General features: G+C 46.2%; 1 protein-coding gene across 1 annotated transcript in view; it reads left to right on the top strand.

Annotated features, from left to right (window-relative positions):
- The window catches only part of LOC136610197 (adhesion G protein-coupled receptor E3-like), a 150,422-nt gene that overhangs the window by 98,823 nt on the left and 32,233 nt on the right, over nt 1-19,366 (top strand). Inside the window, exons 8-11 of the mRNA XM_066589439.1 lie at nt 6,252-6,343; nt 7,109-7,277; nt 10,568-10,678; nt 10,762-10,949. Of these exons, the coding sequence (XP_066445536.1) occupies nt 6,252-6,343; nt 7,109-7,277; nt 10,568-10,678; nt 10,762-10,949 (560 nt within the window). The remainder of the gene's footprint in view (nt 1-6,251; nt 6,344-7,108; nt 7,278-10,567; nt 10,679-10,761; nt 10,950-19,366) is intronic.

The following is a 19,366-nucleotide window of genomic DNA, read 5'->3' as shown; positions in this document are numbered from 1 at the left end:
AACCCTCTGCAGTGTGTGCCTGCGGTTCCTCCTCATGGCAGACGCACTTATAAATAGACATGAGCGTGGCGTGGCATGAGGGCAGCTGAAGGCTGCGCAGGATCAATTTGGTGTGCGCTGTGGACACTGGGTCGTGCAGGGGGGGGGGGGGGTTGGGCAGCATGAAACCCAGGAGAAGTGGCAGCGGAGTGTCATGCAGGCAGTGATTGTGCTTTGTTGGAGGTAGTGTGGTGCTTAGCTAAGGTATGCATTGCTAATGAGGGCTTTTCAGAAGTAAAAGTTGTTGGGGGGGGGGCCACTCTTGTCGCTATTGTGGCTTAATAGTGGGACCTGGGAACTTGAGATGCAGCCCAACATGTAGCCCCTCGCCTGCCCTATCCGTTGCTGTGTCATTCCCATCACTTTCTTGAATTGCCCCGATTTGCACAAATGGAAACCTTAGCGAGCATCGGCGATATACAAAAATGCTCGAGTCGCCCATTGACTTCAATGGGGTTCGTTACTCGAAACGAACCCTCGAGCATCGCGATAATTTCGTCCCGAGTAACGAGCACCCGAGCATTTTGGTGCTCGCTCATCTCTAATCGCTACCTTTTTATCACGTGACCGCCGGTCACTGCTCCAAGCACTCAGCGACCGTTGGTCGCTGGGAGCAAGGAGATTTAAAATTTCCTGGGCTCCCCGGCTCCTGTGAATGTGTCCGGCATTTTGCCGGCGGGCGCATGCGCAGCAGCCGGAAGGGTCCATGGAGGATAATCGCATCTGGATTCAAATGCGGAAGCCTCTGAGAAGATGTTTCATCTCCTCTCACTGATTGCATCGGTGAGGGGAGATGAAACTTCCCCTTTTTTAAGAACTTTTACGTGATCTCCATTATGCATTGGATAACGGCAATCACGTGACCAGTAACCGCATACCGCGGCTCCCCGTGACATCTCCAGGCTCTTGGCTACCTTTGGTAGCCAGCAGCAGGGAGATTTTAAATTTGTTGGGCAATCTTTCACTTTTGCGCATGCGTCCGCCATCATGCTGATGGGTGCATGCGCTAAAGCTGGGGTAAGGTCCACGGATCAACATCCCACCAGTGAACAAATCTGGGACCTTGGGTACGTAATTTCATCCCCCCTTACGGATACGATCCGTAAGGGTGGATGAAACTTTAACTTTTTTTAACTTTTAACTTTTTTTTACTTTTTAACTTTATATGATCATCGATATTCGATGGATAACGGTGATCATATGACTGGAAACCGCATACAGCGGTCCCCAGTCTTATCTCCCTGCACTCGGCTATCTGTGACAGCCGGGTGCAGGGAGATTTTGAATTTTCCGGGCTCGACAGCCTTCTGCGCATGCGCGCCACATCGGCGCATGCGCAGAAGCCAGCGGAGGGTCCCGACATCGTCCGGAGGACATGGAGGAAGGGGGGTGAGTATTTTCACCTCCCCTCATGGATCGGATCCATGAGGGGAGGTGAAACTTTTCTTTTTTTCACACTTTTCCGCGATCGCCGTTATTCATTGAATAACGGTGATCGCGGTATTGGGGACCACTCACCGCGGTCCCCACTGACATCTCCTGCCTCCCGGCTACCTACAGGAGCCGGAAGCCAGGAGATTTTAAAATTCCCAGGCTGCCAGGCCTTCTGCGCATGCGGCTGACGTAATGCCGCCTGGCGTGCATGCGCAGAATGCCAGCTTCGGGGCCCGGAGGACCAGGAGAGCGGGGAGCAGTGCGGCGGACCTCAGTGAGTAATTTCAGCTGCCCTGATGGATCCGATCCATCAGGGCAGCTGAATCTTTAACTTTTTTTGCACTTTTATTTACTTTTTTGCGATCGGCGCTATCCATTGGATTCCGCCGATCGCATTGCCGGGGGAGGGGGGTGTCCCCGCAGCCCGGGATGACAGCTCCATGCTGTCGGCGACCTGCGGACACCGACAGGATGGAGCTGTCACGTCCAGAGCCCGAGGGGCTTTATTCTCTGCAGGACACATGTTTTTACGTCCTCAGAGAATAAAGCCCACTTTGGGAGGACGTAAAAACACTATGGCCCAGTCGTTAAGGGGTTAACTCTTATCCCCTTCGTTGTAGTGTAATACGCTTCGGGTTTTCCTCAGTGCTGCATTTGAACATCTCTTATTGTCTCTTCTCTCTTCCCAGTGATTTAGAAGTGTAATACTATTTCCAGAACTAATGAGAGAGAGGAATGTAAAGAGCAGAGTCACACGGTATGTGATACTATTACATATGTGCGTAAACCTATAGCCATATACAGGTTAGCGAAGAACACAAAACTTTTCCTAAAGGGGTTGTCTGTGTTAAGGAAACCGCTGTCACCGGGTCTCATATACGTTAAAATAACAAATCAGCGGTTACTCATCTCTCCGCCTCTCATCTGTGAACGGCGGCTCCTATCTCCCTTTGAAATCACTTTATGGGTTGCAGTCAGTCTGAGCCCATATTCAAACAAGTTGCAGTAGCCAATGACAGCGCTCAGCAATCATGGCTGTCATTGGCTGCTACAATAGGTTTACAGGATGTCAGAGAAGCTTGTAAACAAGGAAACCGGAGCCAAGATTCAAGGTGGCATTAAAGAGTATGTACTACAATATATTTTTATCAGCTGTAGAATAGTCTGATCTGTGGGTGTCTCACCACTGAGACCCATATGATACTAGGAAGGGGGGTACCGTGTTCTCCTCCTTTTGTCCCTGTGGGCTCTCTGAACTGACATTCAGTGATATCCGATTGAATGGAGTGCTGATCAGACATTCACATTGCCACTCCATTCATCTCAATGGGCCCGATGGTGATAATCGAGTACATGCATATGATTATGTGAGTCAGACCTCTTAAAAATGAATGAAGTGGCGCCATGCATGCTCGACTACTGCTCCATTCAATCTTCTCCTCACTTTGGGAGGAGAGGGGAACCCAGGATCCTCATTCTCAGGATCGATAGGGGTCTTAGTGAGACGCACACTGATCAGACTTTTATCACCTATCCTGTGGATAGGTCATAAGTCCATTGTGGTACAACCCCTTGAAGAGGTGTTCTCCTCTCAGCACATCTCTGAATTTGAAGTGGTCGGGCTGACATAAATAGCCAAGTTTGACTAAGCAATGCTCTGTCCCTAAGCCCCATAGAAGTCATTAGGAGTTATGGAAAAAGTATAGCGCAAGGAGCAATTCTATTCCCACAGCTCCAGAGTTATAGAGAAAGCATAGCTCACAGTGTTATACTATTTGCATGACTTCCATTGATTTCTATGGGACTTATGGAGACAGTGGGATGGAGGATTCTCAGCTATTTCTGTCCTCCCTACCACACATTCAGCATGGCCGATGGTGGTTGAGACCAAACCAGGAGATATGTGCGGGTCTTGCTTCTGGGACCCGTACCTATCAGACCTTTATTGCATACCCTATGGGGTAGGTGTTGATACCCTATGGATATACCATCAAAGTCTGAGATGAGAATTCCCCTTTCAAGTTGAAAGGGCAGCAAATTGGCACATAACATTTCTACATTTAAAACTGCTGGCTCCATGCATATGGGATAGCCATACACCAAGTCCCTGTGGTTCTGCCATGAAGCCCACATGTTCTAGCATATAGTGCCTCGTTTTGTCCTAGAATACCTACTTATATATCTCACAACGGAACACAACAACATTTTGGTGCATTTTTTACACTTTCCCATAGAAAAATGTGGGCACGCACTGTACCTTCATATGCCCCAGAATGAAGGTATACAAAACACTTCTGTATACCTTCATACTGGGGCATATGTAGGTGCAGTTCGTGCCCATAGTTCTCTATAGGAGTTGTGGTACCGGTCCATAATATGGCTGTATGCCGGAGCGGTTACACTGTACAAGCAGGAGTCACCTTGTTAATAATAAGATGCCCAACATGGCAGCAAATAACACGGCAGAAGAAAAGATGGAGATCATTTTGTGTAGAAGCATTCTAAGACCATCTGGTTCATCTTCCTATAGAAACCGCAGTGCGCTCTCCTGAAATCCTTGCAGCATATTACAGAAAATGCTTGTAAGAAAAACAACACCAATACTTCTGTCCAGGTGAGAAAACTTGCACCTCTTATTGTCCTTTGTTCTGTCCACCCAATGAGCAGATATGTAACATGAAGCTTCTGGGCTCGGTATAAAACCTGTAGGCGGACCTCCTCTTCCTCCAACCATCTGTTGTATACTATATAAATTTCCAGTATTTCTGCAAAAGACGCAGAGTCAAAATTCGAAGCATCAGTGTGGAATTTGGCGTGAAATCAGCTATGATTCTGCAGCTGATTTTAAAAGCCACAGCGCTTCCCTCACCTTCGAAGTCTTTGTGCTGCCAGGGCCTCCAGGACTCGTCAGCCTCTAGTGGGTGTAGTGCCGCTGGTTGGGTGATGCCACTTCGGCATCTCCTTACCAGCGGTACTGTGGTCACTAGAGGCCATTGGGTGAAGAAAGCGTTGTCAGCGCTAAGAGATTGGAGGTGAGGGAAGTACCGTGGCTGTGGAAGGCTGTGGAATTTCTGCAGCAGAAGATTCCACAGCAAATTCCATAGCATTTTCACATCCAAAATAGTCCGAACCGTTGGTGCAGATTTTGACTCAACTGCTCCCTCTATAGTTACACAACTGCAGTGCAGCAATGTTTATATTGCTCAGATACAAAAAAAATCACTCAGTTTTACAGAAAATCATAACATTATCCCCCTTAACTATGCGGCGTAGCTTCGACGTGGTGATTCTTCTTGTTTTTCTATCTTCACATTCCAAAATCCATATCTTTTTCTATTTTTCTATTGACATAGCCGTATAAGGGCTTGTTTTTTGCAGGGCGAGTTGCATTTATCAGCGGCTCCATTTTGGTCTACATACACTGTATTTTTTTATGATAACGTTCACCATGCAGTACAAATGACATGTTAACTTTATTCTGCAGTTTGATTTAATTACGGAAATACCAAATTTAGATAGTTCTTTATGTTTTACTAATTTTATGCAAAAATCTGGCCTTGGCAGCGGCAACATCCGTGCATACCTGCTTTCCTTCTCTGTACTGCGGATGGTTCCCACGGCGAGCCTTCGGACATGCGCAGTACAGATTTTTTTTTTTAAACTTCTACTTTTCCCTTCGAATTTGCTACCTTTCTGCAATGTCAATTGCAGAAGGGCTTGGGATTGCACAGTTTCCACTAACTTCCCACAACGGCATTCACATGTGGGATAAATAATGCTTTTTTGTAATAGATTGGACTTTTGTGAATGTGTCAATACTAAACATTTTAATTTATTTTTATTTTAAAGATGAGAAAAGAGGGCTTTTAAAATTTTAATATTTTATACTTTTTGTAGTAAGAGAAAAAACTTAATTTCACTTTTTTTTCAATTTTGACCCCATTTGGGCCCTTAACTAGTCATCATTTAATCGCTTATAAAATGTACTTCAGTATTGCCATAAATTGTATTTCTGAAGACATTATTTTAAGATGTGCCACATGCCATAGGAAATGCATGGCACTCTTGGGGGCTTTCACTAGGGCCCAGTCTACCATGACACCAAAGCAGCACCTACATGCCCTACATTTCCTCAGGGAAGGACTATTTAAATACCGCTATCAAAATTGACAGAGCCATCTAAGTAGTTAACAACAGCAATTGGAGTATCACCAATGATGGCCATTGCAGTTGGGTCAGCTCTCAAAGACAGCCAACACCTTATGTGTATGGAGCAGGCTCGGCTCTGTACAAACACCGGACACATCCACCGCACATGAATGGTGGATGTCACCATGAGGCTAATCTTTTTGCCAGTGGAGCTGTGTGAAGGCTTGTTTTTTGTAGGGCAAATTGTACGTTTTACTTGTACCATCTTTCAGGTACATATGACTTAATTAATCCTGTACTGAGCAGGTGGTTGGACCCGATGACCCTGGAGGTCCTTTCCAACTCTACCATTCTAGGATTCTAGGACTTTTTGATCATTTTATTCTATTTTTTAGAAGGTAGAATAAAAACAGCAACTCCGGTACTATTTTATTTTTTAAAGGTATTAACCAACTCAATAACACTTTCTTTTTATACAGTACTATTGGTCATTACAGAGGTGGCGATATCAAATATGTTTAGTTTTTTTTAAATTATTTTTTCCATAATAAAGCATTTATTGTTAAAATAACAAGTTTTGTTTTTTTACTTTGATTTTTTTTACACTTTATTTTTTCAATCTTTTTTAGTCCCACAAGGGGACTTAAACATGCAATCCCTACTGCGCTACTTTGTTGTTATCACTGTACATATAGGACATATCATCATTAAGGTCTTACTGGTAAATCATATCACAAGAAGTAGACTGGAGATAAGAGATTGTATTCAAAGATCCCTCCTTGTAGGAAATTTTTAATCAAGACTATTTTTAAATATGCTTAATTTTTTTTATTCATGATTTCCATCTAGTTATCACAACTAGAGATGAGCGAGCGTACTTGGTAAGGACAGATACTCGAGCGAGTATCGTCCTTACCGAGTACCTGCCTGCTCACCCGCAAAGATTCGGGTACCGGCGGGGGTGAGCGCTGTGCTGCGGGAGTGAGCAGGAGGGAGCAGGGGGGAGAGCGAGAGAGAGATCTCTCTCCCGTCCCCCCCCCCCCCCCCCCGCTCCCCCCGCCGGCACCCAAATCTTTGCGGGCGAGCAGGCAGGTACTCGGTAAGCACGATACTCGCTCAAGTATCTGTCCTTACCGAGTATGCTCGCTCATCTCTAATCACAACCTCTGTATGAGAAATGCTTCAGTAAAAGACCATTTCTGACATACTAGTCCTGTTTTTTTACTAGTTAAAAGATTACTTGGGAACCCTTGTTTGTGATTGTTCTTCACTTGTCCAAATTAAGATAGTTCTGTAGAGCTGACGAGATGAACATTTGGTAAAAATGATCTGAAGGTGATAGGTACAACAAGTAGACTGATGTCTTGGCACATCCACAATGCACCACGGGGGGCAACACTAGAATTGTTGGTGAACTTTTTTTGCTTTTCTTCTTCTCCTTATGTCTTTGGGCTTGCTCTGGAATGCCCTGCATTCATCTCTGTAGGCAGTGGCAACTCAGATCACTAATGTTCTCAATCAAACTTCATTGACAACACTCAATATCACCAACCTCCAAAAAGTTGTTATTGCAGTAATAGAAAATGTGGAAACCTCACTACTGGCATCCTTCACTGTAGAGCTCAACAACCAACATATAAACACCTCTGAAATTGGTGAGTAGATGGTTATGTATTATCAATAAACTTCTTATAGGCTGGGAACATATACTGGTGTGACAAAAGGGGGCACTGTGAATGTAACTCTCAAAAAAGTATAACTTACCAATTCCTGACCTCCTATATTGCAACATCCTGGTATAAATATCTCATGCCTAAGATGTTTCCAAACTACTTTATGACCACATATTCAAACAACTATGACTCATGAAAGGTATAGAAGAACCTTTATAGAGGTTTTCAGGAAGTCTAGTTCAACTAGAGGTGGCTTTACCTCCAGTGGAGCCCCATGCAGTGTGTTCAGATAACCCCTTACAGTTTTCCATGTAGTACCAAAATATCACTACCCAATCAGTTATCTATCCATGTCTTTCCATAGGTTTAAGCACAATGCATGAGATCATAGGTGCATTCTTAGCATTTCAGGATCAGAGGGGGCCCCCTTCAATAGTGGCAAGTGATGTGCCCTGTCTGTTCACACAGGTTAGATAACCCTAAAGCTGCCCATATACATTATACTACAGTTGATGAAAACAGATTATTTTAACCAAAATAATCGTTTATTGGGTAAAACTGAACAACAAATTATAGTTTCTGCTGACTGACATTCATCATCTGGAAAAATAGTTATCCGTCTCTGAAATTTTCACCCAATGGTCGGAAGAAAGATCTTTCTTTGAAAGCATATTCCCACAAAAATCATTCCTCCATCGTTCTGTGTCAGTGAACATATATGGGCAGTTTGAATGACTATATTGGGCACTGTGGACTAAAATGTACATGACTGCATATACAAAACAATCATTCACCAAACGATCATTCGCTCACGGCTGTTCAACCATCAGTTTACTTCTATCTAATGTCAGATCCTGGGCCCATTTTCATCCTTCAGAATGACCTTCACAATCTTGTGAGTACCTAATACACACTGTGCATTTGTGCAACGGTGATGTGTTAGACTACTGATGCGCTACATTAGCACTCTGATTGGCCTAACCTATCAAAGAGCAGCATGAAGTGCCTTAGGCATTAGGCAGTTAGAAGACTGAGGTGACCATCTTGGAAGATGAAAACAGGAGTCGGAAACCGGAAAGTCTGAGGAACAAAGGCAAGAAAGAAGGGCAACTGGTGATATAGCTCCTCTCCGATCCTTTTTGTCCTAGGACCAGATAGTCACTTTAAGGCCAACTCTAAATTCAACTTACCGTGTTTCCCTGAAAATAGGGCACCCCCTGAAATTTGCAGAAGTCCCAAATATAAGGCGCCCCCTGATAGTAAGGCATAGTAAAGTGTGCAGGCAAGTCAAGAGGCCTGTCCCCTGCTGCCATCCCCGTTGTCTCCTACCTCCAGATGTATAGGTAGATCTGCAGACAGTCTGCTGTTATCATGTCCCTGCTGTGCTGTACGAGTGTGCTGTTGTGAGCTCCCCTTGCTGGCTGGAAAAGTCCATACTGTACGTTCTGTTCCTGCTGTACATGTCTGCTGTGATGAGCTCTCCCTGGTGGCCAGAAGCTGCAATACCATTCTTGCTTACAAGTGGTACAGGAACTTCTGTCTGCAGACAGGTACGTTACTTTACAGCCCTTATTTTTATATGGCTCTGTGTGTAAGTCAGGCAACCTGTGTGATTCTTAAGGCTGGGTTCTCACAGAGCGTATTTCCAGTGGAAATCTCGCAGTTTGGCCACAGCGATAAACAGCGAGATTTCCGCTGGGAAAGCGCTGCTTCAAAACCTACTGCACTCAGCCACTTGTTTTGAAGCGACCTAGCTGCATGCTTTTCCGTTTCTGTGGCTGGTGAATCCGCACCACAACACCGGCTTCTCCCAGCTTTGCCGTGACAGATTTGCTGATTAGGGATTAGCGGCCACAAACGGATTTGCCGTGGCGAATAAGACACCCCCTGAAAATAAGACGTAGCGCATATTTGGGAGCAAAAATTAATATAAGACGCGTCTTATTTTCGGGGAAACAGGGTAGAAACATAATCCTACTTTGTAAACCATTTGCTGACATACTGTATGACATAGCATATGATACTATTTGGCACTCTTTGTTGTCAGTAATTTACATACTGTATGTAGTGTCTCACGGGTTTAGTTATAAATAATTCCTATTTATATAATTAAAATGGATCTTCAGTCATCGAAGTCCAAATAGAACATCTAAGGGACAGAAATCACTTCTGTGAAATCAATCAATATTAATAAGTGGATCTGCATAGACTGAGGGACGCATTTCTTCACAAATTCCACACCCCAGAGTGCATGCAGTCTAATAGGCATGGGAAACTTTTGGGATGTACCGGTAATCACCACTTTGGATTTGTCACAGAGCCATGTTCACACGGGCGGAATCCACATCAGATTTTTCAGTACAGATTGTGCCTCAAAACCTGTGGCTAAAATTGACATCTGAGTGGCAGATTTCTGCTACTGCTATGCACCTGTATGTCTGTGGAACCATATATGGATTTTGCACTTATCAATGGGCAAATCCACGTGGATTTTCCAATGCAGAATTTGCATCCAGAAATGATGTCACTCTTTTATCTGCACGTGGATTTGAAATCCATGTGCATAAAATTTTGTGCCGTGTAGACTGTGATTCACACAAACTAATGAGGCACTAAGGAGATGCGGATTTGATGCAGAATCCGTATAGAGGCTACTGTGAATATACCAGCAATAATCGTTGGGACGGCTGTTGGGCACTTAAGCGTCAGACAATCGTCCCGCGTAAAAGGACCCTTAGCAATGAAAACAATCAGTGATATAACAGCAGAAGAGCAATATGACAGTAATTGAACGCCCAAGTCATGGGACATGACGGGAGTTCATAAACCCCTTCACGACAGCAGGGAGCAAGTCATTAAACTGGTGCATGTGATGTCTCCTATTTCTCAACTGTCCTGGGAGACCTGGATGCACAAATCAGCTGTTACTGGTGTAGTAGATGCAGTGTTGACTAGTAAAAGTGGAAGGAGGGCCATGGAAAAGTAGTCTGGCACCACACTCTTCTGAAAGCTGTCTAAAAGAAAATCTGTTTTTGTTGCCCATGCTCTATAAAGGTAGATTTTCTCTGAAGACGGCTTTCATAATAATGCGGTACCAGCCTACATTTAGGAGTAACTGTGGTGCTGGCCTACTCTTCCATGGCCCAGCCAGTAGTATAAGAGGAGTAGTATATCCATTTATTATAATATCTTGGAGGGTGTACCGTAGCACCCATGTGGATGCTCAACTCATCACTATACATTCCAAAAATCTTCTTTTCTATCTCCTATAGAGGCTAAAATGCAGGTTGCTCAGGACTACTGTGTTGATGAATCTTCCATGATCCTAACCATTGATGACAATGAAATGGAAGTACCGTGTTCACTTGTGAACTTCACGGGTGGTGAGTGTGAAGCCTATTGTACTGGCTATACATGTCTATTACTTCATCATATACTTATTCTGTATTATATCTGTGTTTATCAGGTGGAGCCATGTTTATCTCCTATAAAGGTCTCAATGACAAGTTAAATGGCAGCATTCTTGCTTCTTTCGGGAATTCAGGTCATACAAATAAAGAAGAAGTGATCTCCTCGGTGATTGGTGGAGCTATCACAAAAAACAATACAGAGAATCTGCCCTCTCCAGTCAGCTTCGATTTGCAACATCTGATGGTCAGTAAAGGACTTATGCATTTATAGTATATGTCATCAGTACTAGAGCAAAAAGCTACAAGCAGCACACTTCATATAGAGTACAAGCTTAAAGATGTAGTAAGTTCCACTTTTCCAATCAGTATGCAGTATGAAGTCTCATCTTTAGCTAAACCTGTATAGGTTTTGGTCCATCTTTCTTTAGCTATTACAGCTTGTGAATGGTTGATTGGCCGCCTCCTGTCGAGGAATGATTATAATCCAGCCAAGGTTGCTACATTTCTGTAAATCCTGGTACTGAGTTGTTTATTAGTGCATATAGTTTCACAAATGAACCAATCTAATATCATGTTGACTATTGAATGTGGGGATGGAGGGTCTTTGCATTTCAATTTTCTTGCAATGGAATGGTTTACTGAGAGAAGGCTTTCTATACCTAGCCTGGATAGTCTCTATGTCCAATAAAAGAACAGCGATGTGTGGGTTGGGTGTTATACCTTTCTTGGTCATCTTTTTTATTAAATGGAACACCAAGTTCCATAGGAGCTTTAGACACCCAAAGCTCCAGAACTTAAAGTGAGGCAGTGTACTCCCGTGTTCACAGGCTCTTCATGATGTGTCGGGAGCACCCGGGATTAAAGTAGCCAGCCTGTCGGTGGAGTAGTACCACCTTGTGATCACTTTATAGTGGACTTCAAGTAGGATAATGCAAAGAAAAGACCTATTAGCCCATGTGAACACATTGAAGCCCTTTGTGAAAGTGTAGCATTTGTTTAATTCCTTTTACCCAGTTTAGTATATTTGCTTTTCTAAACTCTGTAAGTTCTGGTTTCCTCCTTGTAATGTTATTATATTATATACATTTTACTCTAAGGTTGAAGGGAGGGGAGGTATACATACAAATAGGAAGTATTTCAAGAAGTCCCTTGTAGTTAGCATATACTCCTCTCCCAAAACTTAGAGAGATTTCATTTTGCCATTTAGCAACAGATCCAAAATCAAGGATATTCCTTTCTCCCTCCAAGTCCTCATCTCCAGCCCCTCCACGAAACATTTCAGCACCTCAATGGATAGGAATTAGAGATGAGTGAGCACCAAAATGCTCGGGTGCTCGTTGCTCGAGTCGAACTGTTGGTAATGCTTGAGAGCTCGTTTCGAGTAATGAACCCCATTAAAGTCAATGGGCGACTCGAGCATTTTTGTATGGGACCAATGCTCCGCACAGGTGATGACTTGTCAAACACCAGAAAACATTAGAAAGTCATGGAAACACCACAGAAACAGATAGGGAAGGGCAGGGGCAGCATACATGGCTGAATCTGAGGCTCCCAGGTCCCTCTATTAAGCCAAAATGGGGGCAAGAGTCTGGCATCACCCCCCTACCAATTTACTTTGGACAAACCCTCATTAGCAAGGCACATGCGCTGGCACATCTTTGCTAAGCACCACACTACCTGCAACCAAGGACAATCACTGCCTGCGGGTGACACAGCTGCCTCTTCTCCTTTTTTACATGCTGGCATTGCTGTCCAAACCCCCCGCACGACCCTGCGTCCACAGCACACACAAAAGTTTCCCTGCGCAGCATTCAGCTGCCCTCATGCCACACGCTCGCTTCATAGCCACACCATCCTCATGTCTATTTATAAGTGCGTAATGGATGAGGAGGAACCGGAGGCACACACTGCAGAGGGTTGGCAGGGCCAGGCAGCGACCCTCTTTGAAAGTGTGGGTGATAGCCCACAATACTGTTGAGAATTGATGAGAAATTGACATACTATCATCATTCCAATCCTGTACCACCTCCGTCACAAAATTGTCAGGAGCCGCAAACGTGGGTATAAAGGAGACTCGGGTGCCAGCACTTCTACACATCTCCACAATGCAGCAATACTCTGTGTAGGAAGCACGTGAGCGGGCCCAGGGTCAGGCTCAGTCCCAGCCTCCACCTTGTGTGACCCAAGGTGCTGCAAGTTAGATAGCAATGGGAAATCCATGTGTCCCCACACAATTCATTCTGTGTAGGTGTCAGATAGCTCAACACCGCAATGGGAAGTCTTTGAGTTCCTTGGGTTCGCTTATGCTGTCGGTGCACAAAGATGGTATTACACAGGAAGAAATCAGAGTGCCCAAACATGGCAGAGTTTCACCCCGCCAAGGACCCCGGCCCACATTTCTACCCTAGTCAGTCAGTGTATTTGTGCCAGACAGGTAAAACACCGCAATGGGAAGTCTTTGTGCACCCACAACATAGGCGAGCCCCACGAACTTAATGATGGTATTACACGAGAGGAAAACAGAGTGCCCAAACATGGCAGTTTCACCCTGCCAAGGACCTCGGCCTCGGCTCACACTCTCATTAATCGTGGTCATAAAGCGGACTCAGACGCTAGTGTAGCTGTGAACGTCTCATTAATGCAGTAACGCTCCTTTTGTTTGGCCCAAACCACTGTCTCAGATAATTGCGGTAACACGAGAGAAAATATATGTTGCCCAGTGCTGATCCCAAGACCCCAAGCAGGAGGAGAAGGTGGCATAATAAGGCCGAGAAACCATGACCAAGGTTGGACCCCCAATACTCTGTGTGGGAAGTACGTGAGCGGGCCCTGGGTCAGGCTCGTCCCAGCCTCCACCTTGTGTGACCCAAGGTGCCGTGAGTTAAATAGCTATAGGAAATCCATGTGTCCCCACACACTTCATTCTGTGTAGGTGTCAGATAGGTCAACACCGCAATAGGTAGTCTTTGAATTCCTTGGGCTCGCCTATGATGTGGTTGCACAAAGATGGTATTACAAAGGAAGAAATCAGAGTGCCCAAACATGGCAGAGTCTCACTCTGCCAAGGACCTGGGCCTTGACCCACATTTCTGCCCAAGTAAGTCAGTGTATTTGTGCCAGATAGGTAAAACACCGCGATGGGAAGTCTTTGTGCACCCACAGCATAGGCAGACCCCAGTAACATTTCTATAGCAAGAGCATGGGCGAACCACAGTAACATTTCTATAGCAAGAGTATAGGCAGACCCCAGTAACATTTCTGTTGCCAAAGTATAGGGAGACCCTAGTAACATTTCTTTAGCAAGAGTATAGGTGGACCCCAGTAACATTTCTGTAGCAAATGTATTGGCAGACCCCAGGAACATTTCTATAGCAAGAGTATAGGGAGACCCTAGTAACATTTCTGTAGCAAAAGTATAGGCGAACCCCTCAAACCATTCAGTAAAAATATGCATAGTCGTACCCCAGTAACATTTCTGTAGCAAGAGTTTAGGCGGACCCCAGTAACATTTCTGTAGCAAAAGTGTAAGCAGACGCCAGTAACATTTCTGTAGCAAGAGTATAGGCGGACCCCAGAAACATTTCTGTAGCAAAAGTATAGGCGAACCCCTCAAACCATTCAGTAGAAACTGCATAGTCGGACCCCAGTAAGATTTCTGTAGAAAGAGTATAGGCGGACCCCAGTAACATTTCTATAGCAAGAGTATAGGCGGACCCCAGTAACATTCTGTAGCAAAAGCATAGGCCGACCCCTGTTACATTTCTGAAGCAAGAGTATAGGCGGACCCCAGTAACATTTCTGTAGCAAAAGTATAGGCGAACCCCTGTAACATTTCCGTAGCAAGAGTATTGGTGAACCCCTCAAATCATTCAGTAGAAAAGGTATAGGCAAACCCCAGTAACATTTCTGTAGCAAAAGTATAGGCAAAACCCTGTAACATTGGTGTATCAAGAGTATAGGTGAACATCTGAAAAAATTTGGCTACCAAGAGTGTAGGCAAAGGCCGGAAAAATTAGTTGGATAACATTATAGGCAAGGGCCAGAAAAATTGGTGTACCAAGAGTACAAGTGCACCCCTGAAAAATTGCTCAACCGTGAGGGCAGGTGAAACCCATAAACATTTTTTTAAGATACAGCTCACTGTTGCTTAATTTGTAACAGAACCATGAGGCAGCCCTCCGAAAAAATTGGTTTCAGTTAAAGTATAAAAACTTTTGAAACTTTAAAAATTGTAAAAACCTTTTAAACAGAGCCTTTTGGACCGCAAAAAATTGGCAGTTCAGCGTGATGACATGCTGTTTTAGGAGGAGGAGTAGGAGGAGGAGGAGTAATAATATCCGAGAGTGATTGACAAAGCTAATTCCCCCTTTTTTTGTGGTGAGGATGCATTTTTCTCCTGTTGCAGCGAAAAGAATCATTAGGTTCTGCTGCTGTCCGCCGGTGGAGAAGAGAAGTCTGGGGAAATCCAGCCTTTGTTCATCTTTATGAGTGTAAGCATGTCGGCACTGGCAGTTGACAGGCGGGTACACTTAGCCGTGATGATTCCCCCAGCTGCACTAAACACCCTCTCTGACAAGACGCTAGCGGCAGGACAGGCCAGCACCTCCAGGGTGTACAGCGCAAGTTCGTGCCACGTGTGCAGCTTTGACGCCCAATAGTTGTATGGAGCAGAGGCATCACAGAGGACAGTGGTAGGAACGGCTACATACTCCCACACCCTCTTTTTACAGTGCTCCCTTCAACTCAGCCTTGACTGGGGAGTGGTGACACAGTCTTGCTGGGGAGCTATAAAGCTGGCAAAGGCCTTGAAGAGTGTTCCCCTGCCTGCGCTGGACATGCTGCCTGATCCCCGCTCCTCCCTCCCCTTCTACTTGGCCCTCGGAACTGCGCCTTCTGCCGCTAGCACTGTCAGATGGGAAGTTTACCATCAGTTTGTCCGCCAGGGCCCTGTGGTATTGCATCACTCTCGAACCCCTTTCCTCTTCGGGAATGAGAGTGGAAAGGTTCTCCTTATACCATGGGTCGAGAAGGGTGTACAGCCAGTAATCTGTGTTGGCCAGAATGCATCTAACGCGAGGGTCACGGGAAAGGCAACCTAATATGAAGTCAGCCATGTGTGCCAGGGTCCCAGTACGCAACACATCGCTGTCCTCACTAGGAAGACGACTTTCAGGATCCTCCTTCTCCTCCTCTTCAGCCCATACACGCTGAACAGATGAGAGGCAAGCAGCATGGGTACCCTGTGCAGTGTGGCCAAGTGTCTCTTCCCCCTCCTTCTCCTCCTCCTCCCCCTCCCCCCCTCTTCCTCCTCCAAAACGCGCTGAGATATAGACATGAGGGTTGTCTGGCTATCAAGTGACATACTGTCATCCCCGTCTCCTGATCCAACCGCAAAGCGTTGGCCTTTATGCTTTGCAGCGAACTTCTCAGCAGGCAAAGCAGCGGTATGGTAACGCTAATAATTGCTGCATCGCCGCTCACCATCTGGGAGACTCCTCAAAGTTTCCGAGGACCTGGCAGATATCTGCCATCCATGCCCACTCCTCAGTAAAGGATTGCGGAGGCTGACTACCACTACGCCGCCCATGTTGCAGCTGGTATTCCCCTATTGCTCTACGCTGCTCGTACTGCTGGGCACGTCGCACAGCAGACGGTGCTCTGGCAGCTAAAACCGACATTGCAGGGTCCTCAGGGTGGCAGCGTCCGTGGTGGACTTGTGGAAATGTGCGCAGACGCGGCACACCTTGCCGAGCAGGTCAGACAAGTGGGGGTAGTTTTTCAGAAACCGCTGAACCACCAGATTGAAGACGTGGGCCAGGCATGGCATGTGTGTGAGGCTGCCAGGCTGCAGAGCCGCCACCAGGTTATGGCCGTTGTCATACACGACCATGCCCGGTTGGAGGCTCAGCGGCGAAAGGCAGAGTTCGGTCTGCTCTGTCAGACCCTGCAGCAGCTTGGGGGCTGTGTGCCTCTTGTCACCTAAGCTGATTAGTTTCAGCACGGCTTGCCGACGCTTGCCCACCGCTGTGATGCTGCGCCGCGCGCTACCGACTGCTGGCGACATGCTCACACTTCTTAATTGAGAGGTAGATGTGGCAGAGGAGAGGGAGGGTTTGGAGGAGGTGGCATAAAATGCTGCAGATACCAGCACCATGGTAGGACCCACTATTCTGGGTGTGGGTAGCACGTAAGCTGTCCCAGGCTCTAACTTGTACCAGCATCCTCCAAGTTCACCCAATGTGCCGTCAGGGAGATATAGTGGCCCTGCCCGCCAGCACTTGTCCACATGTCAGTGGTTAAGTGGACCTTCCCAGTAACCGCGTTGGTGAGGGCACGATTTATATTGCGGGAGACGTGCTGGTGTAGGGCTGGGACGGCACACCGGGAAAAATAGTGGCGACTGGGGACCAAGTAGCGAGCCGCCATCATGTTTTTGAAAGCCTCTATTTCCACAAGCCTGTACGGCAGCAACTCCAGGCTGATTAATTTGGCAATGTGCACGTTTAAAACTTGTGCGTGCTGGTGGGTGGCGGTATATTTGCGCTTTCGCTCCAATGCTTGTGTTAGCGACAGCTGAACGCTGCGCTGAGACACATTGCTGGATGGAGTGGAGGACAGTCCCCTTACTACTACCTCACTGACAGATAACTGTGTCTCATCATCATCCTCACACACAAAAAGCTCTTGAGACAGTTGCCGGAAGTCCCCAGCCTCATCACCTGGACTCCGGGAACTTTCCAAAGGTTGGGCATCGGCCAGGACAAATTCCTCAGGTGAGAGAGGAACCGTTTTTTCCCACTCATGGCAGGGACCCAAGAACAGTTCCTGGGAGTCTGCCTGCTCAGAATATGTCATTTTCATGGAGTGAGAAGGCTGGGAGGAAGGAGGAGCAACCAGAGGATTCAGAGTTGCAGTCCCCAGGCCAGCCGTAGTGGACTGCGTTGAAGACTGGGTGGTCGATACATTGCTGGGCGCGTTTACTGCCATCCATGACAGGGCCTGCTCGCACTGTTCTGTTTGTAATAAAGGTCTACCATGCGGACCCGTAAATTGTGATATGAACCTGGGGATCCCTGAAGCTTGCCACTCTCCTGATCCCGCAGAAGCCGGCTGCGATTCACCACGCCCAGGAACTCGGCCTGTGCCCACACCCTCACTTGGACGCCCGCATCCATGTCCTTGACCCTTACCCCTACTTCTCATCATGGCGGATTAAGAATAGTCAGGGCCCAAATAAATTACCCCACTGTACAGCACTGACAACTGTGGCTTAATTCACCACACACAGAGACTTGTAGATAGCGGAGGCTCTATGCTGTGACTTGAAAAAAGGAACCCGCTGTCTTGCGCTGATACCTAGGGGTAATTTACCGCTCACAGAGACTTGTAGATAAGAGAGGCTGTATAGAGTGGGAGAAGACTCTAAAGCCAGTGGATAGTGCTGGTAACTGCGGCGATCTCAACCCCACCAAGGAAAGGGTATTGTGAGACGCTCTGCACAGTGGCAGAGCTGAAATACGTTGCAGTGGCCCAGGAAATATTACAGTACTGTTTAGCAGTGAGACCTCTGTCTAATGCACTGCAGACACAGAACGGTATAACTGAAGTAGTTTGCAGTAGGCTATGAAATGTTAGAGTGCAGTTTCACAGTGAGAGCTGGTTGTACGGCACTTCAGGCTGAAAACGCTATTACGGAAATGCGGCGAACAGGCCTTAATGCATAATACAAAAGTTGGTGCACTACTGCTCCCAGCCAGCCACAAGTGTAAAGCACATGGCCAGATGTAGCCCTAAGAAGGACCGTTAGGGTACTTGTACAGAGGATCAGGACTGTATAATTTTCCCTATGGAAGCAGCTCTGTCCCTAAACTCTGCGTTATGCACTGCAGACTGAGAACGCTATAGTTGAAATGGCTTGCAAAGCCCGAGATGCTTAAAAATAAAATGGTGCACTACTGCTCCCAGCCAGCCACAACAGTAATGCACACTATGAAGAGTAGCCCTAAGAAGGACCGTTTGGGTTCTTGACGACAGGATTCTACTCTAACACTTTGCCTATATCAGCAGCAGCGCTATCCCTAACCTCTGCCAGCATGCGTCTGAGGCGAGCCGCGGGCAGGACCACTTTCAGTAGTCTGCGGTCACCTGATCGGCCCAGCCACTCACTACTGGGGGGGGGGGGGGGGGGGGGGGAAGGGGGCTGGCACGCCACAGCAGGAAGTGGTAATGTCTTTCCCGCATGTTTATTGGCTAGAAAATGGCGCTAAATATGCGGGGAAGGAAATGCAATTGACTCGAGTACCGCGTGGTGTTCGTCTCGAGTAACGAGCATCTCGAGTACCCTAATACTTGAACGAGCATCAAGCTTGGACGAGTGTGCTCGCTCATCTCTAGTAGGAATACCTTTTTTCTAGAAAGATATATACTGGAGGTGTGAATTATCCACTTTAGGGTCAGGCATTCTAGAGGAACAGAGAAAAGGTTCGCTATCACTGCTAATGCTTGGTTCCAGAGGGGTCTTCTAAATATCATGTCCTTCTCTATTGAGGGCCAACTGATACCCTCCACCGCAAAACACTAGTGTCTCAGATGTTTAATCAGTTGAAAATATGAAAAAATGACAATTTTTTCAAATGTTCCCAATTTTGGCGCTTTTAATAA

Source organism: Eleutherodactylus coqui, chromosome 2, assembly GCF_035609145.1.
Source record: "Eleutherodactylus coqui strain aEleCoq1 chromosome 2, aEleCoq1.hap1, whole genome shotgun sequence".
Lineage (NCBI taxonomy): Eukaryota > Metazoa > Chordata > Amphibia > Anura > Eleutherodactylidae > Eleutherodactylus > Eleutherodactylus coqui.
The sequence above is the reverse complement of the archived record's forward strand: the minus strand, read 5'-3'. Positions and strand labels throughout refer to the sequence as shown.